Consider the following 22,724-nt stretch of genomic DNA (forward strand, 5'->3'; position numbering starts at 1 on the left):
TGTTGCATTCCCACGGCCATCAGTGTTTTACGGATACCGGCCGTGTGAGTTCTGCATTTTGCGGACCGCACATGGCCGGGGCTATATAGAGAATGCCTATTCTTGTCCGCGATTGCGGACAAGAATAGAACATGTTCTTTATTTTTTGCAGGGCCACAAAACGGAACAACGGATGCGGACAGCCCACGGTGTGCTGTCCTCATCTTTTGCGGTCCCATTGAAATGAATGGGTCTGCACCCGTTCTGCAAAATCGCTGATCCATTTATAAGGCCGAACGTATTTCCTTTCCGTGTTCGTTCTATTTTTTTCGGCGGACCGTATGCAGAACCATTCATTTCAATGGGTCTGCAAAAAAAAAACTGAAGTTACTCTGTGTGCCTTCCGTTTCCGTATGTCCGTTCCGCACAAAAATAGAACATGTCTTATTATTGTCCGCATTACGGACAAGGATAGTGCTGTTCTATTAGGGGACGGCTGTTACGTTCCGCAAAATATGGAATGCACACGGATGTCATCCGCATTTTTTGCGAATCCGTGTTTTGCGCACCGCAAAATACATAATTGTGTGCATGAGCCCTTACACTGGAGGCCAGCCGCCCTCTCACCTCAGACCAGTCACTGATATGTAACTTCCCTCAGTGACAGGGCTCCTCCATGTTTCTTCAGTAAGGAAAGCCTGTTAACCCCTTGTGTGCCGGCACTGAACACTCCCCCACAGACTCTCGGTTCTGCACCACTGACACTTCTTCAGGGCAAGTTTTCTGAAACTCACATTAAAGTTTTTACTTTGAAAAAAACAGACAAGCCCCATGGCGGGTGATGATGGTGAGAGGATTGGCTGTCTCTTCTCCCCTGATACTGAGGGAGGAGAAGCAGCTGATTCCACTCGCAGCATCACTGGGTACAGCCCTCCACCCCTCCCCTCCTGTGTAACTTTAATTGATGACCCTCCATGCTTGTCCTCAGCCTCACTCCCCCCTCCTTAATTAAGCTTTCACTTCAGGAAGGGGTGGTATAAAGAGCAGCCATCCCGCCTCACTTCTCCTGCACTCTCCCACCTCAGCACTCACATAGGCACCTCTCCCACCGCCTCCATATACCTCATCACCCGCACTGGGCACTTACACACCACATGAAAGTTGGGCACAAGCTCTGCCAACTTAAGCTGCAGCCACCGCAAGTTCTGCAGCCCAGGGGTAAAGAAGGGGGCACATTCTGTACTCTAACAAGGGACCCCACCATCAGCAACCGTGGACTCTGCGGAGGAATCAGCTGTGGGTCTGTACACCATGACTACTCTCAAGACTGACAGTGAGCACAACAATAACATAGAGGAAGAGGTAAGTGGCTGCCTCACCCACCCGCTGGTCTTCATCTGGCTTGCTTCTCCCATTGTAAAAGCTTTAATATCCCACCTTTTCTTTCAAGTTCTCTTTGAAGACTTCCTCAGTTTCTTGTAATGCCTTAGTAGCAACTTCTTAGCCGCTTGCAACTTTAAAGCACTAGATGTAGCAGAGCTCAAATAGTGCAATGGAGGGTATGTAAAATGACCTTGTCTGCTGCAGTGATTTCACATTTTAGTCACTTTATTGTTTTTTGTATTTTAGGCTATAGCTTTGTGTTAACATTTTTTTTCTAATGTCCCTGGTAAATATTTAGTTGTCCAGGTCCTAGGCCATCACTGGTGAAGTAAGCCATGCCTCGAATGGTGCCAGCTACACAGGTCCTGGTGTTTACCCCTCCTGTCTATGGAGTATTAAATATTAGGAGAAGGAGGATGTGTATCTCTTGTTGCATTCCTGCACTTCTGTAGAGGGTTGTATAAACCAGGAGGAAGCTTGCTGATACAGAAGTATGTGTAATATAAATATAGGGCTCCTCTCATGTAGTAATGTACACTTAAAGGCGTAATCCTACATTTTTGGAAATAACTTGCGTAGGTTTGGAGGAAGACAAAGCACTTGGCTCTGGCTGTGTTTGGGGGGGGGGGGGGGGGGGGGGCATAAACTTGGGCTTGCCCCAGACAAATTTGTGGTATAACTATAAACCTGCTACCATTAATACCATTAGTCATGATTGGTTTCAGATTCCGGTTTTGTCTATTGCTAGTTTGCCGTCCTCCTGCCGCCTATCGCCAATGCATGACGTCAACTTTGGTGTCTAAAAGCACATTTTCGTAGTCTTCGCACATAGAGTTGGGATGACTTGCCGACTATTTAAATTGTGCCTATTAGAATGGAATCAAGGTTATGTGCTTTTATGGTAACTGTTATTACAGAATTGTATTGTGTAAAGAACCCACTTAAGTATTTACTGACTCTGTAGGGCCTTTATGGTCATTGCTTAATGTGGCAGATTTTTATCAGTGTTTTTATAAAAAAAAAAAAATGCTGCCGGTTTAAGCCTTTTTTTTCACACCTTTTTTTGCGTTCTGTATACGGAACCATTAATTTAAATGGTTCTGCAAAAAAAAAAAAAACAGAATGTACTCCGTATGCGTTCCATTGAAAGATAGAACATATCCTATTGTCTGCAAATCGCGTTCCGTGGCTCCCTTCAAGTCAATGGGTCCTCAAAAAAGAACACATACAGAATGTACTCCGTATGTCTTCCATATCCATTCCGTTTTTTGCGGAACCATCTACTGAAATTTTTTGCCCAGCCCAATATAGTAATGTAATTACTGTATATGCCATACAGAAATGAAAAACGGACCGAAACACTGAAAAAGCCATGGTCGTGTGAAAGAGGCCTTAATGAGAGCCCCTTTACTCGCATTTTCGGTCCGTGTTTTTTTTTTTTTTTTTTGCCCATTTTATAGGTCTACAAAAATGTGGACAGCACAAGGATATCATCCATGTGGCCATATGCCTGTCCTGCAAAACATATAAAACATGTCTGCGAAACTCCTTAGAAAAGGACATGAACAGGCATTCTTGCAATGCAGGAAAGTGCAGATGATATTGGTAACTGCAAAATGAATGTGTCCCAATCCAGTATGTGAATTCCCTGCTGCTATGAAAGTTGCTAAAACTGAAAGGACGACGACGTTCCAACACCATTTTGGTGCCACCTTCTAATTCTAGTTGGATCATTATGTAATATACTTTGCAATGCTGAGACAGGCTTCAATCCAGTTTGGCAGATTACCCTGCATAGGTGATCAAGAGGAAGGCAAAAAACCCTGTAGTAGAAGCCAGTTTTCCTTGTCTTGGTAATTCATTTTCTTCCCTTGTGTCCACAAAGGATCCAATGGTCTCACTCTGGTACATTGCTTAAAGGGAATGTGTCATCAGAAAATAACCTAGTGTTTAAATCGCCTTTTATGTTTAATGGTTTTTAAATAAATTGATCATCTTAATTTTCATGTCTAGTTAAACATTAAAACATAAAAATCCTACAGCATTTGCACTGGCCCTAACCCTAATAGGTGCCATATCTTGGTCTGTACAGATAACTTTACTGCAGTTTCCTGCTTATCTATAGAGATTCCATTAGAGGCAGGATTAGAATGATAGATGAGATGGGATCCACCGTTCACAATAGGTGATGGTCCGAGCTGATCTATTCTTTCCTTGTACAATGACCTCTGCACAGGTCAGAGCATGGATAGGAAACTGTCCCATAGGAGTCGGTGAAGTCCCCCGATGGGGCTGCCGTAAAGCAATTTTCTTAATGCTGTTAACAGATCAGGCAAGATGGCCGCCCCCCGTAATGTTCAGAAAATAAAGAAAGCTGCAATTGGAAAATAAAAACGGAAATGTCACTACCTGGTTTTAATGTACATGTTTCCTTTAAACTCCTGTAGGCTGTAGCCTAAAGAATTAAGGCTACATGCACACGACCGTGTGCCCCCTGTGGCCATATTGCGGCCCACACACAGCGGGTTCGCAATACACTGGCACCGCCTGTGTGCATTCCACATCGCAGACCCATTCACTTGAATGCGTCCGCAATCACGGAGATGCCAATCGGAACCCCACAGAAGCACTACATAGTGCTTCTGTGGTGTTTGTGGCCGTGCCTCCGCACCGCAAAAAAGTAGCAAATAGGTCTGCGATTGGCATGTGGCTGCCCACGGTCTGCCCATGCATTGCGGCACGGAGCCCTTACGGTTGTGTGCATGTAGCCTAATTTTTATACTTTGTGCAATCCTACTTTATTTCAGGTGATTGTGAAAGTGCTGGCACACTTCCCTGGCGTGCTTAGTTTGTAGTATACATCTTCAATGAATTCCAGATTGGTGGACCATGTCGTATCTGGACTCTCCACCGTATTAGAGGCTTAATGGTTAAACTGATGTTTCAGCTAAGGCATCTTTACATGACATAAGTTAGAAATTAAACATTGATAGTATGCTCCTATTAATTCTCTGGGAGTTCAGAGAACAGCCAAGCAAGTGTGCATGATGGGAGATGTAGTGTCACAGACCCCTGCTTTAGAGTTTTTTTTATATATATATTAGGGCATTAATATCTTGGGCTACTTTCACACTAGTGCTAGGGGTCCGGTAGGCTGGTCAGGCAGGGAACAGCCTGCCGGACCTCTGCGTTCCTGCATTGTGGTAAGCTTTAATCTGTCTGGCCCCACTAACTATAATGGGGACCAAGACAGATTTGACCGCAACCCAGCAAATATGGTAAGAATCGTCCAGAAGAAAACTGCTGCCAGGTTGTGGTCAGATCTCTGCCGGTCCCTATTAGTCAATGGGACAAGACAGAAACATTCAAGCTTCCAGGAATGCCGAGATCGAGCAGGCTGTTCCCTGCTGGATCCCTTGTGCTAGTGTGAAACTGGCCTGATTGGTGGGTGTCTGACACTTTGCACCGCCACTGGTCAGCTGTTCTGTGGGATCTACAAAGCCCCATCCATTGTGTGCAGTGGACACAGCTGCTTACTGCTCCCTTTCCTTTCAGGGAGTACAGCACTGCAGAACAGCTTCAGCAGGGGAGTTGGACCCTCACCAATCAGATAGTGATACGCCATCAATATAGAAAAAACAGAAAATCCCTTTAATTGACCTAGCCATTTTGTTGAAAATATGTATTGAACGACTCTGGGTTAGGTCCTTGTTAATATCAGGTCTGAGACTTATCAAAACTGGAGCAAAGTAAGACGGTGAAAAGAGAATCGGTCTGATTGGGGGAGGAACTAAGCCAGACTTCCTTTGCTCCAGTCTTGATAAAATCTTCCCCAATCACTTGTGCTGTATTTTGAACAGTTTTGATATTTTGCCTAAACATCTGGGTGAGTTATAGAAAGTGATCTGTCCCTAGCCTATGCCACAATTAGACTACCACAAAACTGGTGACATTTTTTCTAAGTGCATACCCCTTAAATTGCGTGTCTGATATGCCAGAACGTTTAATTTATACCAGTCTCTTGTTGAGCAGACCTGATGTTGCACTTACAGCAGACACCTGGCCACAATGACTGCCTGGGAGCAGCTGATCCCATCAAACCTGGTCATTCTCTCAGGTGCTGTGGTCAATGCTGAGCGCCCGAGCAGTGACTGTGGGGTTCCAATCAGTTGCCATGGCAGCCTGCATGCCACTGAAGCCATCCAGGCCTGACATGATGATTTCCCTGCTGCTCTGTACACAAAGCACAGCAGGGAGCATGTAAAAATCCTATTCACCTTAATAGATCTCTACATGGGGCACCGGCTGTTTACATTTCGCATTCTGGATGCGGACCCATTTGCTCAAATGGGTCCGCAAATCTGGAGATGCGCAACAGAACCCTACGGAAGCACTACAGAGTGCTTTTGTGGGGCTCCATTCTTGCATTCCGCAAAAAGATAGAACTTGTCCTATATTTTTGTGGGACGGAACCCATTCAAGTGAATGGGGTCGCAATCGGCATGTGGCATCCCCAAGGACGGTGCCCATGCATTGTGGACTGCAATTTCTGGTCCGCAGCACGGGCATGGCCAGCACAAGAGACCTTAGGGTGAATAGGACAAGGTATCAAAAGGTTCCAGCCCCTAAGGGGGCTAATAGTTGGTGAACAATATTTTAATGTTTTAAACTTAAGTTAAAAAAAATGAATTGCCCCTTACCCTATTTTTATGAAAATATATTAACAATAAAAAATAAACATATCGGTATTGCCACATTCAAAATTGTCTGATCTATTTAAAAAAAAATTAAACAAATTCCTGTGAACGCTGGAAAAAATTTAAACGCAAGATTCACAATTTTCAGCACCTTCCCCCAAATAGAATTAAATAACAGTGATCAAAAAGTAATGCGTACCACAAAAATGGCACCAATATAAACTGCAGTCATGCAGCTCTGTGGATGGAAATATAAGTCAGAAAATGGCACTGCGAAGAGGAATTTTTTTCAAAGGTTTTTATTTTTCTAAGGCCTCGCACACGACTTTTTTTTTTTTTTTTTTTCTTTTCACTGTCGGTGATTTGGTGGGTGTGTGTTTGACAAGGGGGGGGGGGGGGGGCCCCAAGGAAGGTTATGAAAGTGTAATTTTATTGCACTAAGGTCTTGTAGGGAAAAAAAGCAGACACGGATGACATACCAGTTGTGCATCCGTTTTTATATTGACGGACCCATTGACTTGAATGGGTCCATCTGTTTTCCACTGACAAGAATAGGACAGGTTATATATTTTTTTGACTGACTGGGATCACGGACACAGAGAAAAAAACGGAGGACTATCAGTTTTTTTTCACAGCTCCATAGAAATGAATGTGACCTCCGCTAAACTGTGAAAAATGACGGCGTGGATGCACACAACGGTCATGTGCATGAGGCCTTAAGTAGCATAACAAAAACTAAGTTTGGTATTGCTGTATTCATATTGAGCCACAGAATAAGCTATCTCTAGCGCACAGTGAATGCTGTGATGTCAAACCTTGGTGGATTATATTTTTTTCATCTTTTCTAATAAGACATGGTAGATTAAACGGTGTCTAAAGTGTAACTGTTATATTTTTGTAATTATACTTTAATTACTGAAATTGTACCTTTCTATTAGAAAAAATCTCTAAAGTGGCCCATTTTGAGCCTTAGCAACACTCCTGTCTTCTGTTTACATAACACGGGCAATGTTGAGCAGGTCTCCAGTTATGTAAACAGACGGGAGTGTTGCTAATGCTTAAAATGGGCTACTTCAGAGCTATTTTCCTAATAGAAATGTACAGTTTCAGTAATTAAAGTATATTGCAAATATGGTCAGAATCACCACACATTACAAAAGGCAGTTTAAAATAAAACTTGTCCTGCAAAAAACAAGCCCTAATATGGCTGTATGAACAGAAAAGTAAAGTTATGGCCACTGGTACTTGGGAAGGAGAAAAAAACAAAAATGCAAAACCAAAAATGGGCCTGGTACTTAAGGAGTTAAGGGTAGATGCTGTGAATTAATATTAAGCTGTGCAGTGGTCATGGGACACGGATGACACACAGAGCAAAAATGGATTCAGACGTGTTGCTAAAAAATGAGGCCTAATTCTTTTGATCAGTTGAACTAAACGGAGTTGGGTCTATAGTATGCAAACTGGGCTAGTTCAAAGGCCATTTTGCTGAGGCTGGCGGTCTATGATTATGCATGTCAAGTGAAGGTATTGCCTTTATATTCCCCCCCTCCTTGTTCAGAAACTGCCATGCATTGGTTATCTGGTATTGCAGCTCAACTCGCTTGAAATTAATTGGTGCTGCAGTACCACACACAACCAGGGGTGGTGCTGTAATTTACATTTTTTATTTAATTTTTTCTAATTCTGGACAACACTTTGAGAACCATATTCACATTAGTTGTTTGGCTTTAAAGGGGTATTCTGGTTATAACAAGTTATCACCTATACACAGGATAGGGATAAGAGTAGTTGGGGCCCTACTGCTAGGACTCCCAATGATCACGAACAGGTGCCCCGTACCCGATGGAGAGGCTGGTCAGTAAAATGTGCCACCGCTCCTATGTCTATGGGAGTGCTGGAAATGGCCAAGCACTGTTAACTTGTTATAACCAGAATACCCCTTAAAGACTTGCCACAATTCTTCTGTGATAACTGCAGTTTTTGGTAAAGAAACAGGTCTGTTAAATGATCCTGGTTTTCTGCAGCTATGAGACATGGAAGTGGACTAGCTGCAACCAATGTTTTTCCTTTTTTTTTTTTTTTTTTTTTTTTTTTTTGAGGCAATTTGTTGCTTATAGCAACCAGAATGTAGGCTCCTCAATTTAAGAGCCTTACCATTAAGGCCAGCTCACTGACTCCAGGAGACCCATCCAACAGGTAATTTCAGCTGGGCACATCCCAGCCATAGTGGGACGCCACGGCTGGTGGATATATTGCCCGCTGACTTCTACTTTACATGCATCTGAATATACATTATATACAGGATCCCATATTATCCACTTTGGCCACAAGCTGCAGATTTATATCTATATGAACTGTATAGTCCCTCATTTGACCTTTATTAGAATTATCTACATCCTGACAGGAGTTTCATTTATGGATTTCTTCCTTTGAACTTGCATACTTTTACTCAATTTCACCATATGCACCGTCTGCATGAAGTGAAGATTAACCGGACTGTTTTTAGTTCATTAACTGTGATTAATTGACATTCCCTTGACCAACCCAAGGACCCCCCCCCCCCCCCCCATAGATAAATCGATATAGAGAGATACGTTATCACCATTTTTTTACTTGCCTATTAAATCATTACCATTTTTTACTTTTCTATTTAATCATACCCAATTCCAGATATTAGTGTGCCAATCTTATTTTGTATTCCTTACCATTAAAATCATCCTATTAAAAGGGGTTTTGGTTTGTGTATGGTGTTGTGCCTGCACGGTCAGGCAGCCTTGGGTGCAGACGGCTTACGGCACCTGGGACTGCAGGCACAACCGCTGTATATCATGAGTTAACATGGGGCTAGGACCATGTGCCCCATGACTGGCATTTCATACCAGAAATCCCCACAACATAATCAGAGAAGGGGAAAATAATTCATCCTAATGCATTTCTTGCCACCGTAGGCTAGATGAGAGAAATGACCAGATATCCCCTTTAAATCATCAGTCTTGTATAGAGGGTATTGTCAGTTTCTTTACCTCAGACCTGTTTTTCCGTACCTAAACGGCATGCAGGGGCGTAGCTAAAGGCTTATGGGCCCTGGTGCAAGAGTTCGGGGGGGGGGGGGGCACGTCCCCTTCCCTCAGTGCTCTGTGGCCAGGGGCAGGGAAGTGCATGGGCTTCGTGCTGCCTGAGGCAAAAATTAATGCCACCCCCATGCCAAATTCTTAACCTAACCCCTTCCCTCCAGTCAGAGGTGTAACCTGACCAGCATGCACTTTCTAGAATACTGGTGTCTTATGTGGCACAAGTCTTTTTAGGCCCCCTCAGGCTCCTGGTCCCAGTAGCGACTGCTACCGCTCAACCCCTGACTGCATGTCTTCAGAAATTGAACATTTACACAAAGTAGCCTGCAGCACCACTTTGATGCAGACTCCTTGCTTTTGTATAGTAAATGATCCTTCCTGTGAAGGGAGATGCATTTTTGATGGTTTCCAGTAGAGATGAGCAAGATCAATTCGTACAAATCAGATTTCTCAAGCAGCAGGCTGGCCCCGCTTCTCAAACTCCCACCTCCCTATTGACTGACTGTGCTAGACCTCTTACCTGACCCTGTCAATCATGCCTGCACTGTTGCTTTGAGTAGTGGCACAAGGGCAGGAGTTTTGCTGCTACCTGAACAGTGGATGCTGACTGCGCATGTACTGCAGTGTAACAGCGCATGCACAGTTGGCATCTGTACTGCTTAAGTGGCAGCAGTACAGGCATAAGATTGACAGGGCCAGTCTTACTGCCCAACAAGACTTCTGGATGTGAATATACTCTGGGCTCACCAGAATGGAGCACTGCCCACTATAACCACCTAGCTACAGTAATGTATATTATTCAACTAATGGCCAGCTCTAAGTAATTGATATATTTATTTTAAGATACAATTATAAAAAAAATTACACTTCAGATAAGTATAAAAATGTTGAATGGGTTCTCCAGGAATTAAGAAAATGAAATTACTTAAATATTATAAATATATTCACAAATAACTCTCACTATGTATAATGGCTCATCTTGTCTGGGAGCAATGGCCGCCGTCCTAGTCCATGCAAAACCTGTTCTAATCAGAGGGATAGGTACTTCAGAACACTGAGCTACAGAGCTATTCTCCTCTCCTTGTCAGGGATTATGATCCTGAATATAGCTAATAAGAACATTAGCTGAATCTCTGTAGGAATAGAGTTCATGAGGAGACGTGAAGCACAAAGTGGCTGGGGTCTGGGTAATGAGCAGCAGCACTTGTATTCAGTCTCCATTACCACAGCCCCACATCCTCTGTACTTCATGTCTCCTCATGAACTCCATTTGTACAGAGATTCAGATGAAGTTCTTATCAGCTGTTTCCAGGATCATAATCCCCGACAACTAGAGCAGAGTAGGATGAGGCAGCTCTTTAACTCAGTGTTGTGATGCAACTTGTCCTGTTGGGGAGCATGGCCTGTGCTTGGTGGAGATGGCCGCTTGAGCTCCTTGCTCTCGAACCACGCATGAAAAGCGACTAAAAACCCGCAATTTGCGCTGGACTTAATTGTTTGGACATCACTATGCCAGCCAAGAGGAAATATGCAGCGGGCCCGAAGAAAATATTGGAGACACTATTATAACTAATGAAAGGTATTTGGAAATATATTCATAATAAAGTAAGTATTTTCATCTTAATTCCCAGAGAACTCCTTTAGGGTCCATTCACACGTCCATATGTGTTTTGCAGATCTGCAAATTGCAGATCCACAACATGGACACCGGCAATGTGCATTTTGCAGACCGCACATTGCTGGCACTCTCCTTTTCTTGTCTGCAATTGCAGACTATTTTATTTTTATTTTTGGACAGCACATTCCGCCGCCATTGAAAATCAATAGGTACGCACAGTTGCGGAACGGATTCGGACGTGTAAATGGACCCTTAAAATATCACGCAGTTTTGGAACCAAGTTCATGTGCTGCGGTATATAACGTTAAATACTCCTATATTATAAGCAGAGCCCTTGTAGCACGGTGGATTTTTACTGGAGTAGGGTTCCCACCCCTTTTCACTAATAAATTCAAAGACTCCAGTCACATTTTATGCGAAGTGCAATTTTTGTTTATTTAGCAAGCAATGAAATGTTGCTACGGCAAAGTAAATGGTGACGTTTCGGCACATCCGTGCCTTCATCAGACTGTAGCAAAAAGAGGAGAGAATTCAATAAATAAACGTACAGTAAGTGTATCAGGTATTTACATCAGCATACATGATAGCGACTGTGTATTTTCAAAGTATATATTTCTCTCAGTTTTACAAACACGTAATTGTAGAGATAGAAATAATGATTTACTTGCGAATGATAAGCAAATCGAGAGTCAAAAAAATAAAGTAAAAATGGTAAGCAAACAAAAGTAAAAAGAAAAGAAAATATATGACAGTTCTGCTGCTGCAGTTCAAGGCCATAAACCAGGTCAATATTGGCAAGGACACAGTCATTGGCAGCCATCCTCCTATAGAAGAACAGTCATATCTAGGGTATATTAAGTAAATACGGAAATCATAATGGAAATTGCTATTAAGACCACAGGTGACACTCACCTGTGGTCTTAATAGCAATTTCCATTATGATTTCCGTATTTACTTAATATACCCTAGATATGACTGTTCTTCTATAGGAGGATGGCTGCCAATGACTGTGTCCTTGCCAATATTGACCTGGTTTATGGCCTTGAACTGCAGCAGCAGAACTCTGTCATATATTTTCTTTTCTTTTTACTTTTGTTTGCTTACCATTTTTACTTTATTTTTTTTTACTTGATTTGCTTATCATTCGCAAGTAAATCATTATTTCTATCTCTACAATTACGTGTTTGTAAAACTGAGAGAAATATATACTTTGAAAATACAGTCGCTATCATGTATGCTGATGTAAATACCTGATACACTTACTGTACGTTTATTGAATTATCTCCTCTTTTTGCTACAGTCTGATGAAGGCACGGATGTGCCGAAACATCACCATTTACTTTGCCGTAGCAACATTTCATTGCTTGCTAAATAAACAAAAATTGCACTTCGCATAAAACGTGACTGGAGTCTTTGAATTTATTATACTCCTATATTATTCATATGTAGCATCTCTATCATTTTGGATTAATATATCAAGTTGTCTCATTGTAGTTTCATACTGTTTTCCTATAGCATAATTTATATATAGTTAAGCGGTGTACCCGCCTTATTGTACAGTCGGCCACTACTGATAGATAACATGCATGGCTTTATCAATGAGGACTGTTTGATCACCTATTACTCAGGGATAGCTGAGCCTTGCAGTCCGTTCCCGTGCTTGTGTTGGCACTTTGCTAAGCGCATGCATATTGAAGATATTGGGACGCCAAGCTCTGCCATTCTTCCTCTTCGCAGGATGTACATTGTGATTTTGATAAACTGCGGTACCTAAAAGATTGTCTCTTATGGATCTTTGACAAAAACTCTCTGAAAAAGTGGCCTAAACAGGTGGAAATGCTCAAAACCCAGACACTGTAGTGTCTATAACTGGGGGAGCAATTCCCCTGCATGCAGTCCGCAGATGACAGCAATCCCCAGCAAAAAATGTGTACAATGGAGGATGTCGGGGAAGACCACAAGAACATCTTGCACAAAATGATACATTGTGCAGATGAGAAATGTGTACATACACAAATCACTGCAAAAAGTTCACCAAAATGATACGCAACTGACAATACTAGCTAATTCCTCAGGCCGATGTTAAAAGCTGAGAACTTTGCCAATATCTTCCAGTCAGGAACATAGCAGAGCCACTCATGCACCATGTCAGTGTCTCAGCAAGCATGGGGTCCATGGCAAAGTTCTCGGCATTTAACATCGGCTCGAGGAATTGGCTAGTATTGTCAGTTGCGTATCATGATTTTTTTTTGCTGTGATTTCTTATGGATCTTTGCCAGATGCGTTTTGAAACTGTTTCTTCAATTTTAACTTTCAATATAAATATTTATATAGACCTTAAACATATAATCCTGCAGTTCTCATTCTGGCCACTAAGCCTAATATGTGCAATTTCTTGGTTTGTACAAATAACTTCACTGCAATTATCTGCTTATTACAGGCAGGGTTAGGCTACTTTCACACTAGCTTTCAATTCCGCTATTGAGATCTGTCATGGGATCTCAATAGCAGAAGAAAACACTCCAGTTTTGTCTCCATTCAGTGTCAATGGGGACAAAACTGAACAAAACGGAATGCACCAAAATGCGTTCCATTTGGTTACATTCCCCCATCACAGATGGCAAGAAGGATCTGTCCTGACGCACAATGTAAGTCAATGGGGACAGATCTGTTTTCTGACACAATAGAAAATGGATCCAGCCCGTATTGACTTTCAATGGTGGTCATGACAGATCTGTCATGGTTATATAAGGCATAATGCAACCAGATATGTTTATGACAGATGCATGTGGTTTTATTGTAATGGTAGCGATTTTGCAGATCCATGACGGATCTGAAAAAACGCTAGTGTGAAAGTAGCCTTACACAGACAGATGACCTAAATGACACAACCTAAGGGCATCCTACCTCATCTACAGGTCCTGTAGACATGGCCACTAAACATGAATGTTGTGCTGTTTGGCAAATAGGAGCTGTGAAGTCGCTGGGCTTTTGGTAAACTTCAGAAATGAAACAATAGTGAAGTGGATTCTGCCTGAATAAAATGAACATGATGTATTCCATATGTGTCCCTGCCATCACACTGGAAGTGGTGTTGTAAGCGGTCTGATAATGGAACAGCTTTACACGGCACATGATGCTTACAGCCTTATAAGTACTGTGTTCTTGTTTTCAAACTGCATCATAACATTCCTTCTGACTTCAGTCAGCCTCTGCTGCAGCTTGATGTACATGTAATGTGGCTCCTTGCCACTGAACATCAGATGTTGAGTTTGGGTCGTGCAATGCTGCTTAAGGCTACTGTAAAGCAGAGCACCTGAATCTGACCTCCTAATGGGGACACCAAGCAGAAATTTCACAAATCTGTCATTTCTCCCTTAATCTGTCTCGCATTTTGATTTCATTTTGGCTTGTATTACATGTAATAAAAAGTATATAAAGAGGTCTTCTGGTCCAAGAAGGTCAGCCATTTATCTACCACTTGCTGTTCTGTTTCTGGCTGTAAGGTAACTGGCTGCAGCAAGAGCCTCATCACTCAATTATAGCTTTAATGTTTAGCTGAAATAAAATTTGATTATCACAGGAGGGTACTCGCTTCACTTAAGAGGCAAGGGGTTCAGCACATGTATTTACACACACTCACACACACTCACACACTATCAACTTGCAAGATGAATCTACCGAAAATTTAAGTCAAATACAGAAACTTGTGGAAAAAAATATATGAAGATAATGCATAAAATGTTCAAATGATATTGATAAATATATCTAGCCATATACATCTTTACTCCTTTTGGTCTAAAATCATTTATTTCAATTTTTTATAACAATATTGAGCAGTTCTGTTAAAAGGGGTTAACTGTTCTAGCAGTCTGAATGGTACTTTCACTTGTGCCTGGTCATCTAATAACCTTATCTCTAAGTCTAATAAAAGGTCAAACACTTTAAAGCTCTTACTGATAAGAATTTGTTTTTAGTGTTTAAAGGGTCAGATGAGGAGCCCATCAGCTCCCTGCCTGACAGAGCAGAGAGAATATACAGGTCCTACTAGTGCAGAGATCAGCAACCTTCGGCACTCCAGCTGTTGTGAAACTACAATTCCCGGCATGCTCCATTCATTTATAGGAGTTGTGAGAAGAGCAAGTGTGCATGCTGGGAGTTGTAGTTTCACAACAGCTGGTGTGCTGGAGGTTGCCTACCCCTGTACTAGTGGATAAACTCAAAACTGTGCAGGGAAAGCAGCTCATCACTTTTAATAAAGACTAACTGAAAAATTTAGTACAATGCTATAATATCAAAGGTGTACATGGCCTGTCCTCTAAATGACACCCTAATATAAATATGGGCAGGTTTAATGGTGTTCTTACCTATCCTGTCTTTAAGATATATCTAGTTGTCATTGCTGTGTTTGAGATTGGTTAAGACTAAGGGAAAACCTTTAATTTTATCTATTCTAAATTTTGTGGCACTGTTGGTAATGTGGTACAAAATTATTTGGGGTCAATTTAGAGACTGGATTTGCTATTATGGTACTTTAGTGTCTAGAACGTCTTTTATGTAATCTGTTAATGTTAGTTTGACTCTGTCTTATGGTCTGCATTGTGTGACCAATATATTGGAGGTTACAGGGATGTTAAACAAGTGGCCTGCTCAGAACTTCTGGAGTAAGGTAATCGGTTGCAACAAGCTTCCAACACCAGCCACCATCCAGTTAAACTTCTTTTTATTGCCGTACTCTTTAAAGGGTTTCTAACATTTGTTATGTAGCTGACTGACTTCAGCGATGTGCTAATTTCAGCACTACATAAGTGTTTTTTACATTTGTCCTTGCAGCCATTCTGCTAAAATACACACTTTTACAATATGCTAATGAGCCTCTAGGTGCTATGTGGGCATAGATTCAGCACCTAGAGGCTCGAAAAACCAACCATGTATCCTGACCAGGTCCTCTGTTCCACCTGCCCCGCTCCTCTTGATGTCCAAGTTCCATGCATCGTTGAGGAAATCCCACGCCTGCGCCGTCCACCTCTGTATTCGGCACAGTGAGTGAAGGCCACGCTCCTGGTGCTGGTTTTTTCACTGTGACTTAGTCGGCGCAGTGAGGAAACCAGCACCAGGAGCGCAGCCTTCACTCACCGCGCCTGTGCCGAATACAGAGGTGGACAGCAGGGGATTACCTCAATGATGCTGCGAACCGTGACATCAATCAAGAGGGGGTGGGCAGGACGGAGGACCTGGGCGGGATACATGGTTAGTTTGTTGAGCCTCTAGGTGCTGAATCTATGCCCACATAGCACCTAGAGGCTCATTAGCATATTGTAAGTGTGTATTTTAGCAGAATGACTGCAAGGACAAACATGAAAAACACTTATGTAGTGCTGACATTAGCACATGGCTTATGTCAGTCAGCTACACAACAGAAATTATGATGGTAGAAACCCTTTAACTTTCACATGTATAGCAACATTACACTATGCTACTCTTAACATTGTGACTGATGTTACAGGGACATTGTAACATACAGACCATGTTCGTCAAACTGCAGTTCATATGGTGGAGTTTTACAGAATTTGGATCCACTACAAAATGACTGTTTGGTTTTGACCGTACTTGGTTGCTGGGATTGTGATGGGAAAACCAGAGGTAATTGACCAGTGCAAGGCGGGTTAGGTCTCTAGCATTCTACAGAGGCTGGAGGGGAATATTTTACCAGATTTGGGTAAATAGGGAGACTCACTATTCGTATGTGATCTTGTAATTTACTAAGGACTATGGACCACTGAAACACTATGCACATCTGGTTCCACCCTGATAGTGATAGGTTCCCCAAAATTTGGTGTGAGTGGCCTATTGGACATGGACATTAGTGTTTATGTGCACTGGTATAGTTTTTTTATTTTTTTTATTGGTTTTTACTTCTGGAGTATCTCCCTGAAATACATAATGGCCAAATACAGATTCATTCCACAAGTTGATATCCTGTGTTGCACTTTGGATGACTGCTGGATAAATATCAGGCAAATGAGCCTGGCATGACCTTGTTTACCCTCCTGTGATACTATCAAATATATTTGTGCCATGGCACATCAACATTGATATAATTACCCTTGGATCATACTGCTAATTAAACCTATCTGATTTAATCTTGCCTGTGCTGTTCAACCAGTGGGCATTGCAACCTGTACCATCTACTCATAGGGCCAGATTTATCATGACTGACAGCTCACTCCACTTTCACATATGGCTAAAGTCAGTTTTGGCCAAGTCAGATTTATGATCGGCCCTTTAAGACTGTAATAAATGTGGTTTGACGGTAGCAGTTTATCCGTCAGTAAGCATCTTTACTAAAAAGTCGCACGTTTTTATGAAAGTCGCATGTTCTATTTAAAAGTCTCATAAGATGAGCATGGTCCTCACTGGAGTGAAATTGCGACTTTTTTGCAACTTTTAAATTAGTTCCAATAGTAAATCTGTCTAGAGATTCATTTACATAAGAAAACACGCCCACTTTCAGAAAACTGGCGAGCATAGTGCAGAGCAGAAAAAAGTCGCAAATTTGTGTGCAGTTTTAGCGTTTGGGACTTTTTGGGGACTTTTTCACTCCGTTATTCTGACCTGAGCTAATAAGTCTGGCCCATAGTGTTAATTGCAAAATGAATCACTAGTAGCAGAACTAGAACTGCTAACTAATATCGGTTATGAACATGAAATCAGTTTAGTTGCGTCCCTGGAAACAGATGCAAGTATGAAATTAATGGGTTTGATACAAAATGAAGTTAACATATCTAGAGCAATGTATTGTAAGCAATGTATCTAACAAAACTTTGGTTATACCCCACAAAAAAGTATTCAACTCGCCCATTCTGATACTTGTTGCTAGGATGTGGGGTGTGTTTTTATTTGCCACAAAAAAATTAAATCAGCTAAACAATCACTAGAGCAAAAATATTCCTCCACTACTGCATCCTTATGGGTAATGCCAGGACTGATGCAAACATAAAGCAGCCATGCATAACAAGAAGCTGGATCCACTTCTGAGCCCAAATTGTCCCACCATGGTGTCTACCAGTGCATATTAGACTAGATTAGACATAACTGGTAAATATTTTAGAGGTTATAGGAGCGTTTGGTCCTGATGTGGAGTGTTGTCATTGCTCACACAGAAAACATCCCTGGTGGCTTGATAAGTGAGCTGCTAACATAGGTGGAAGTAAGCGCCTATGACAGGTGGGAGGAAGCGAGGGCAGCTGATGGTAACACTGTTATATCTAGAAGAATATTTTGTACTCTCTTCAGATGATTGTGAATTAGGCTACTTTCACACCAGCATTTTCACTGGATCTGACAGGGTTCAGCATAAACGCTTCTGTTACTGATGATACAACTGGATCAGTTCATAACTGATGCAGACAGTTGTATTATCTTTAACATACCCATGAACTACTCCACTGAGGGTCAATGGGGGACGGATCAGTTTTTCTACTGTCAGATCTGTCCCCATTGACTTGCATTGTGGGTCATAACTGATCCGCCTTGCTCCAAAAGTAGTGTAGTGCAGAATTGTAAAGTGGTCTGGTCATTAAGGGGGTTTAAGCTAGGGGGGCTGAGGTGGTTAAAGTCACTATTTTCACTTATAACATGGTTATAAGGGAAAATGGCATTCTTGATACAGAATGCTTACTAAAATGTCAATTGAGGTGTTAAAAAAAACTCTCCACTTCTATCTTCATTCAGCAGGACCTGCATTGACATGACTGACTCGCCACTTGGTGAGCGATTACAGTATGTCATCAAAGGTCCTTTTTGCAGGCCCTGAAAGACTGTCGGCTGTGCGAACAAGTGGATGAGGTGGGTTAATTTTTATTTTAACCCCCTTGACATTTTAGTAAGCATTCTGTATTAAGAATGCTATTCCCTTATAACCATGTGTATATTTTATTATTTGTACAACACCTAACCCAACTTCAGTGAAGTTCGGATCTGGGTACCACATTCAGTTTTATCACATGCATGAAAAATGCATTGCACATGCGTGATAAAAACTGAACGCAGTCAAAACTGACTGAAATTGCGTGCGCACTTGCACAGGTTTCCTGCAATGCACACTTGACTCATCCAGAGCAAATCCGGGACGCCCATGTGAAAGGCCTTGGAGGACCTGTCGCCACAAAATGCAGTGCAATCTGGTTATAGAGGGAGAAGTGAAGCAGACTGGTAGAGTTTTGTAGAGAAATTCTTTAAGACTTGTAATCGTAATGCTATACTTAAAGGGGTATTCCAGTTTTTATTTATGTTCATAGAATAGCAAAACATAATTATTTTTTTTGTTAATGGATTTAAAATTCTGCATATGTCAGGTGGTTGACCCTTAAATGCAGTAGAATGGTTTAGTCTATGAATCAGTCCTGTGTAATGTATGGCCTAACTAAACATGAAATATCAGTCCTGTGACACTTCATATAAACCCTGGCGTTCAGTAAGTAACAGTCTTAAACAGTGTCTTGGGTGAGCTCACAGATCACATCCAATAGGGCTAGTATTGGAATAATTTTATTGTGGTTATTAATATAGCTACATTTCTGTGTATTTAAATGGCTGCCTGTCTCTAGGTGATAAGGTAATCAAAGTTTAGTGTAAAAAAAGCTGTTTCTGCACACTGACACATGAGATGCTGCTGCAGGTAGTAATGCTGTATGTAGCAAGGATCGGCAAACTCCGGCACTCCAAGTGTTCTGAAACTACAATTCCCAAAGTGCTCCATTCATGTCTACAGGAGTTAGAACAGCTGAGCATGTTTGCTGGTAGCTGTAGTTTCACAGCAGCTGGGTTGCTGACCCTGGGTATATAATGCATGTTCTGCCCCAATATACTACTATTCACCTGTTGGATACCTGGGAAGTTAACAAAGCCAGGCCACATAATTGAGTCACATGACTGCTCACAAGATGGATGTTTAGTCTTATCTAGCTCTCCTATGATGCATTTTACAGGACTAAAATTATAAATATATGTATATTAGAAAATTGTTCAATATCCCTTTTTCTCTAAATGTAATCATTTAAAACCAGACTACCTCAAAGTCTGCCCTGTGTATAGTCATCAGTGACAGCCATTTCTGTATACACAGAGCAGGTTGGCATTCGTGCTGCCTGCAGACTGCGCCATCTTTGACCAGTTCTGATTTAAAGGGGATAGCCAACAAACTAAACTCTTAATCTGGAAGACTTCCATTTCTGTGTGGGCAGCAGTTAATTGGGGACCTTTATCTGTGGTAGATCATAGTTCCAGAGATGCATCTGGTGTTTAATTATCCAGTGAATGAAATGATGGATGGCCTTCAGGAGGGGGATGAAGGAAAGGTGTGTGGGCTGCTTCACTAGGCAATCACTCTAGCACACTCAGAAGGAAGCCCACCATGGGCCAGAAGTGTAAACGCCAGGGGCACTACTAAAGAAAATGTACATAAAGCAATGTGTTTAATTGTTTTTATTGTATTTATATTGCATTGGTGTTTAACTTGCAAAGCCCTACTCATTGCCTGGTAATACTCTATTCGTTAATCCAGAAATATGGTTCCTTATAGGCAATTGATGATGAACGTTGACCAACTACCTATATTTCCTCAATCTGATACACAAGACCACTCTTACATTAAGTAGTTAATTTACAAATATACCTACTTTTTTTTTTTTTTTTTGTGATTGAGAAGCATACCAAATGGTCACCAAACTAAGAGCGGCTCTGACCCCTTTAGTCTGAGGATGCTGGGGGGGGGTCTGGTGGCCCCAGATGCATTGGGAAACGACCCATGCTAGAGATGTTATCACTACTATACTGTTTTTTGCATGCTATAAATCTTACCGGTAAAGACCTTGACCACCATAATGGAAGATACTTTAGCCATCTGACTGGTGTGCTAGTCCCCCTAAAGCTCCACGTAGGGGGAATTTGTATAACTATGGGGCAATTGTGTGTAGTATGAAAGCTTCAGAGTATGTATTAATGTACTTGACTGTCTATTTTCTAACTTACAGGTCAGAACGCTCTTTGTCAGTGGTCTTCCAATAGACATCAAACCCAGGGAACTATACTTACTTTTCCGCCCGTTTAAGGTAGGATCAGCCTCCACTGTGAAATTTGGTACCAAAATGTTACGATAAGCTTAATTACAGGTCTGAACTGGGCAACTGAATGTACAGTAGCTTTGCTTTCATAACTAAATTTTACCCAAAGGCTGGCATTAAAGGGGGTTTTGCAGGTTAGGTCATCAATATCTTAACTGGGGTCGATCAGCTGTTTGAAGAGAAGACGGCACTCCCTGCACAACCCCTCTAAGCATTCTAAAAGTGATCTGATATAGTAAACTACATGTCTTGGAAGCTTTGCCTACCCCACTTACAAAAGATCTTAATATTAAATTGTGATCAAACTACAAGGACATACAATACAGCATATATGGAGTTATCTCCCAGTGTTTAAGGGGAGGGGTAGGCTCTCAAATGCTAGATGGCTACAATCCCTTAGCTCTAAAAGAGGTAACTGGTGTATTTTTCTCTTCCCTTCTTTGCCTGAACTGGGGGTCTTACTACAGTGAAAGGTACCATTTCAGATTCCACCACTCTGCCACTATACATGAATCAAATGATGGGCAAAATTGACTTGGATTTTACACTTTAAAATGTATTTTATTGTTGCTGCTTTAAACTGATGCTAAATTGTCACCAAGTAGATACAGCTCACAGGGTTGTGTATTATATGGCATTTTAAAGTTTGTATGCCCATGTCAATTTCTTTTAATCTCATCGGTCAAAATTGCACAGCGTAAGCACAAATTTCCACACTGACGGAGCACAGCCTTAGGCACTGCTGGGAACTTCAGTTCTGCTACTTGGGACCACAGCACCACCCCATCGCAGAGGGTGCAGATACACTCCCTCTGCAGCTTGTCACTGCTGTCCCTGATTAGTCATGCAGATCTCCCCTTTCCTAGTGTCCAGCACATCCACTTCCCAATGCTGCAATAACACCACAAGCTTTGCCTTTCTCTGAAGCCAATTCTTTTAATTTGTCTTCTGCTTTTAGGGTTATGAAGGATCACTCATCAAGCTAACCTCAAAACAGGTAACCTTTCCTCTGTAAGACAGTTTTTTACTTTGTTTCTCATCAGTATTTTTTTACACTCTTCTTTTTACTCCAGCCTGTAGGCTTTGTCACCTTTGACAACAGGGCCGGTGCGGAAGCTGCAAAGAATGCCTTAAATGTAAGTGACCAATCTCAATTCAAGTGGTAGTGGAATTAAGGACCTGTATCTTCTCCTGATGTTTTTGCAACTGCCTGCATCCCCCTTGTAGTAAATCTGGAGTATCTATTCTTAGGACTTTATGTTCCTCTAGTCCTGCTAGAAGTTACAAATTAATTACTCTATCTTTTGATCTATAAGATGCATCTGTCCATAACACCCCTAGGTTTTAACTCTTTCAACCCCAGACCAGTTGTCACCTTTCTGCCCAGGCTTTATTTTTTTTTTATTTTTTTTTTTATTTTTTTGCGCAAATCTGACGTGGCACTTTGTGGTAACTTTAAAACGCTTCTACTTATCCAGGCCATTCTGAGATCTGTTTCTTTCATCACACATTGTACTTCATGACAGTGGTAAAATTGAGTCAAACAATTTCATTATTTATAAATGCCAAATTTACCAAAAATCTGGAGAAATTAGGGGAATTTGTAATTTGGAAATTTGCTACTTTTATAATGGTAGTAGCTCCAAAAAATGGTTATTACTTTACATTCACAATATGTCTACTTCATGGTTTGGATCACTTTGTGAATGCCATTTTATTTTTAGGACGTTAGAAGTTTAGAAGAAAGTCTTAATTTTTCTGAATTTCCAAAACCCACTTTTTAAGGACCAGTTCAGGTCTGATGTCACTTTGTGAGGCTTACATAATAGAAACCACCCAAAAATGACCCCAT

General features: G+C 41.5%; 1 protein-coding gene across 2 annotated transcripts in view; it reads left to right on the plus strand.

Moving 5' to 3' along the window:
- The first annotated feature begins 993 nt into the window (after window positions 1-993).
- RBPMS2 (RNA binding protein, mRNA processing factor 2) overlaps window positions 994-22,724 on the plus strand; it is a 36,127-nt gene continuing 14,396 nt past the window's right edge. Inside the window, exons 1-4 of one of the 2 annotated variants that reach the window (XM_044279785.1) lie at window positions 997-1,341; window positions 20,783-20,860; window positions 21,831-21,869; window positions 21,946-22,008. In XM_044279785.1, coding sequence (XP_044135720.1) covers window positions 1,291-1,341; window positions 20,783-20,860; window positions 21,831-21,869; window positions 21,946-22,008 — 231 coding nt within the window. In that variant the 5' untranslated portion in view covers window positions 997-1,290. Of the gene's footprint in view, window positions 1,342-20,782; window positions 20,861-21,830; window positions 21,870-21,945; window positions 22,009-22,724 lie in introns of both variants that reach the window. The other variant, XM_044279786.1, reaches the window with a different exon arrangement.

Source organism: Bufo gargarizans, chromosome 2, assembly GCF_014858855.1.
Source record: "Bufo gargarizans isolate SCDJY-AF-19 chromosome 2, ASM1485885v1, whole genome shotgun sequence".
Lineage (NCBI taxonomy): Eukaryota > Metazoa > Chordata > Amphibia > Anura > Bufonidae > Bufo > Bufo gargarizans.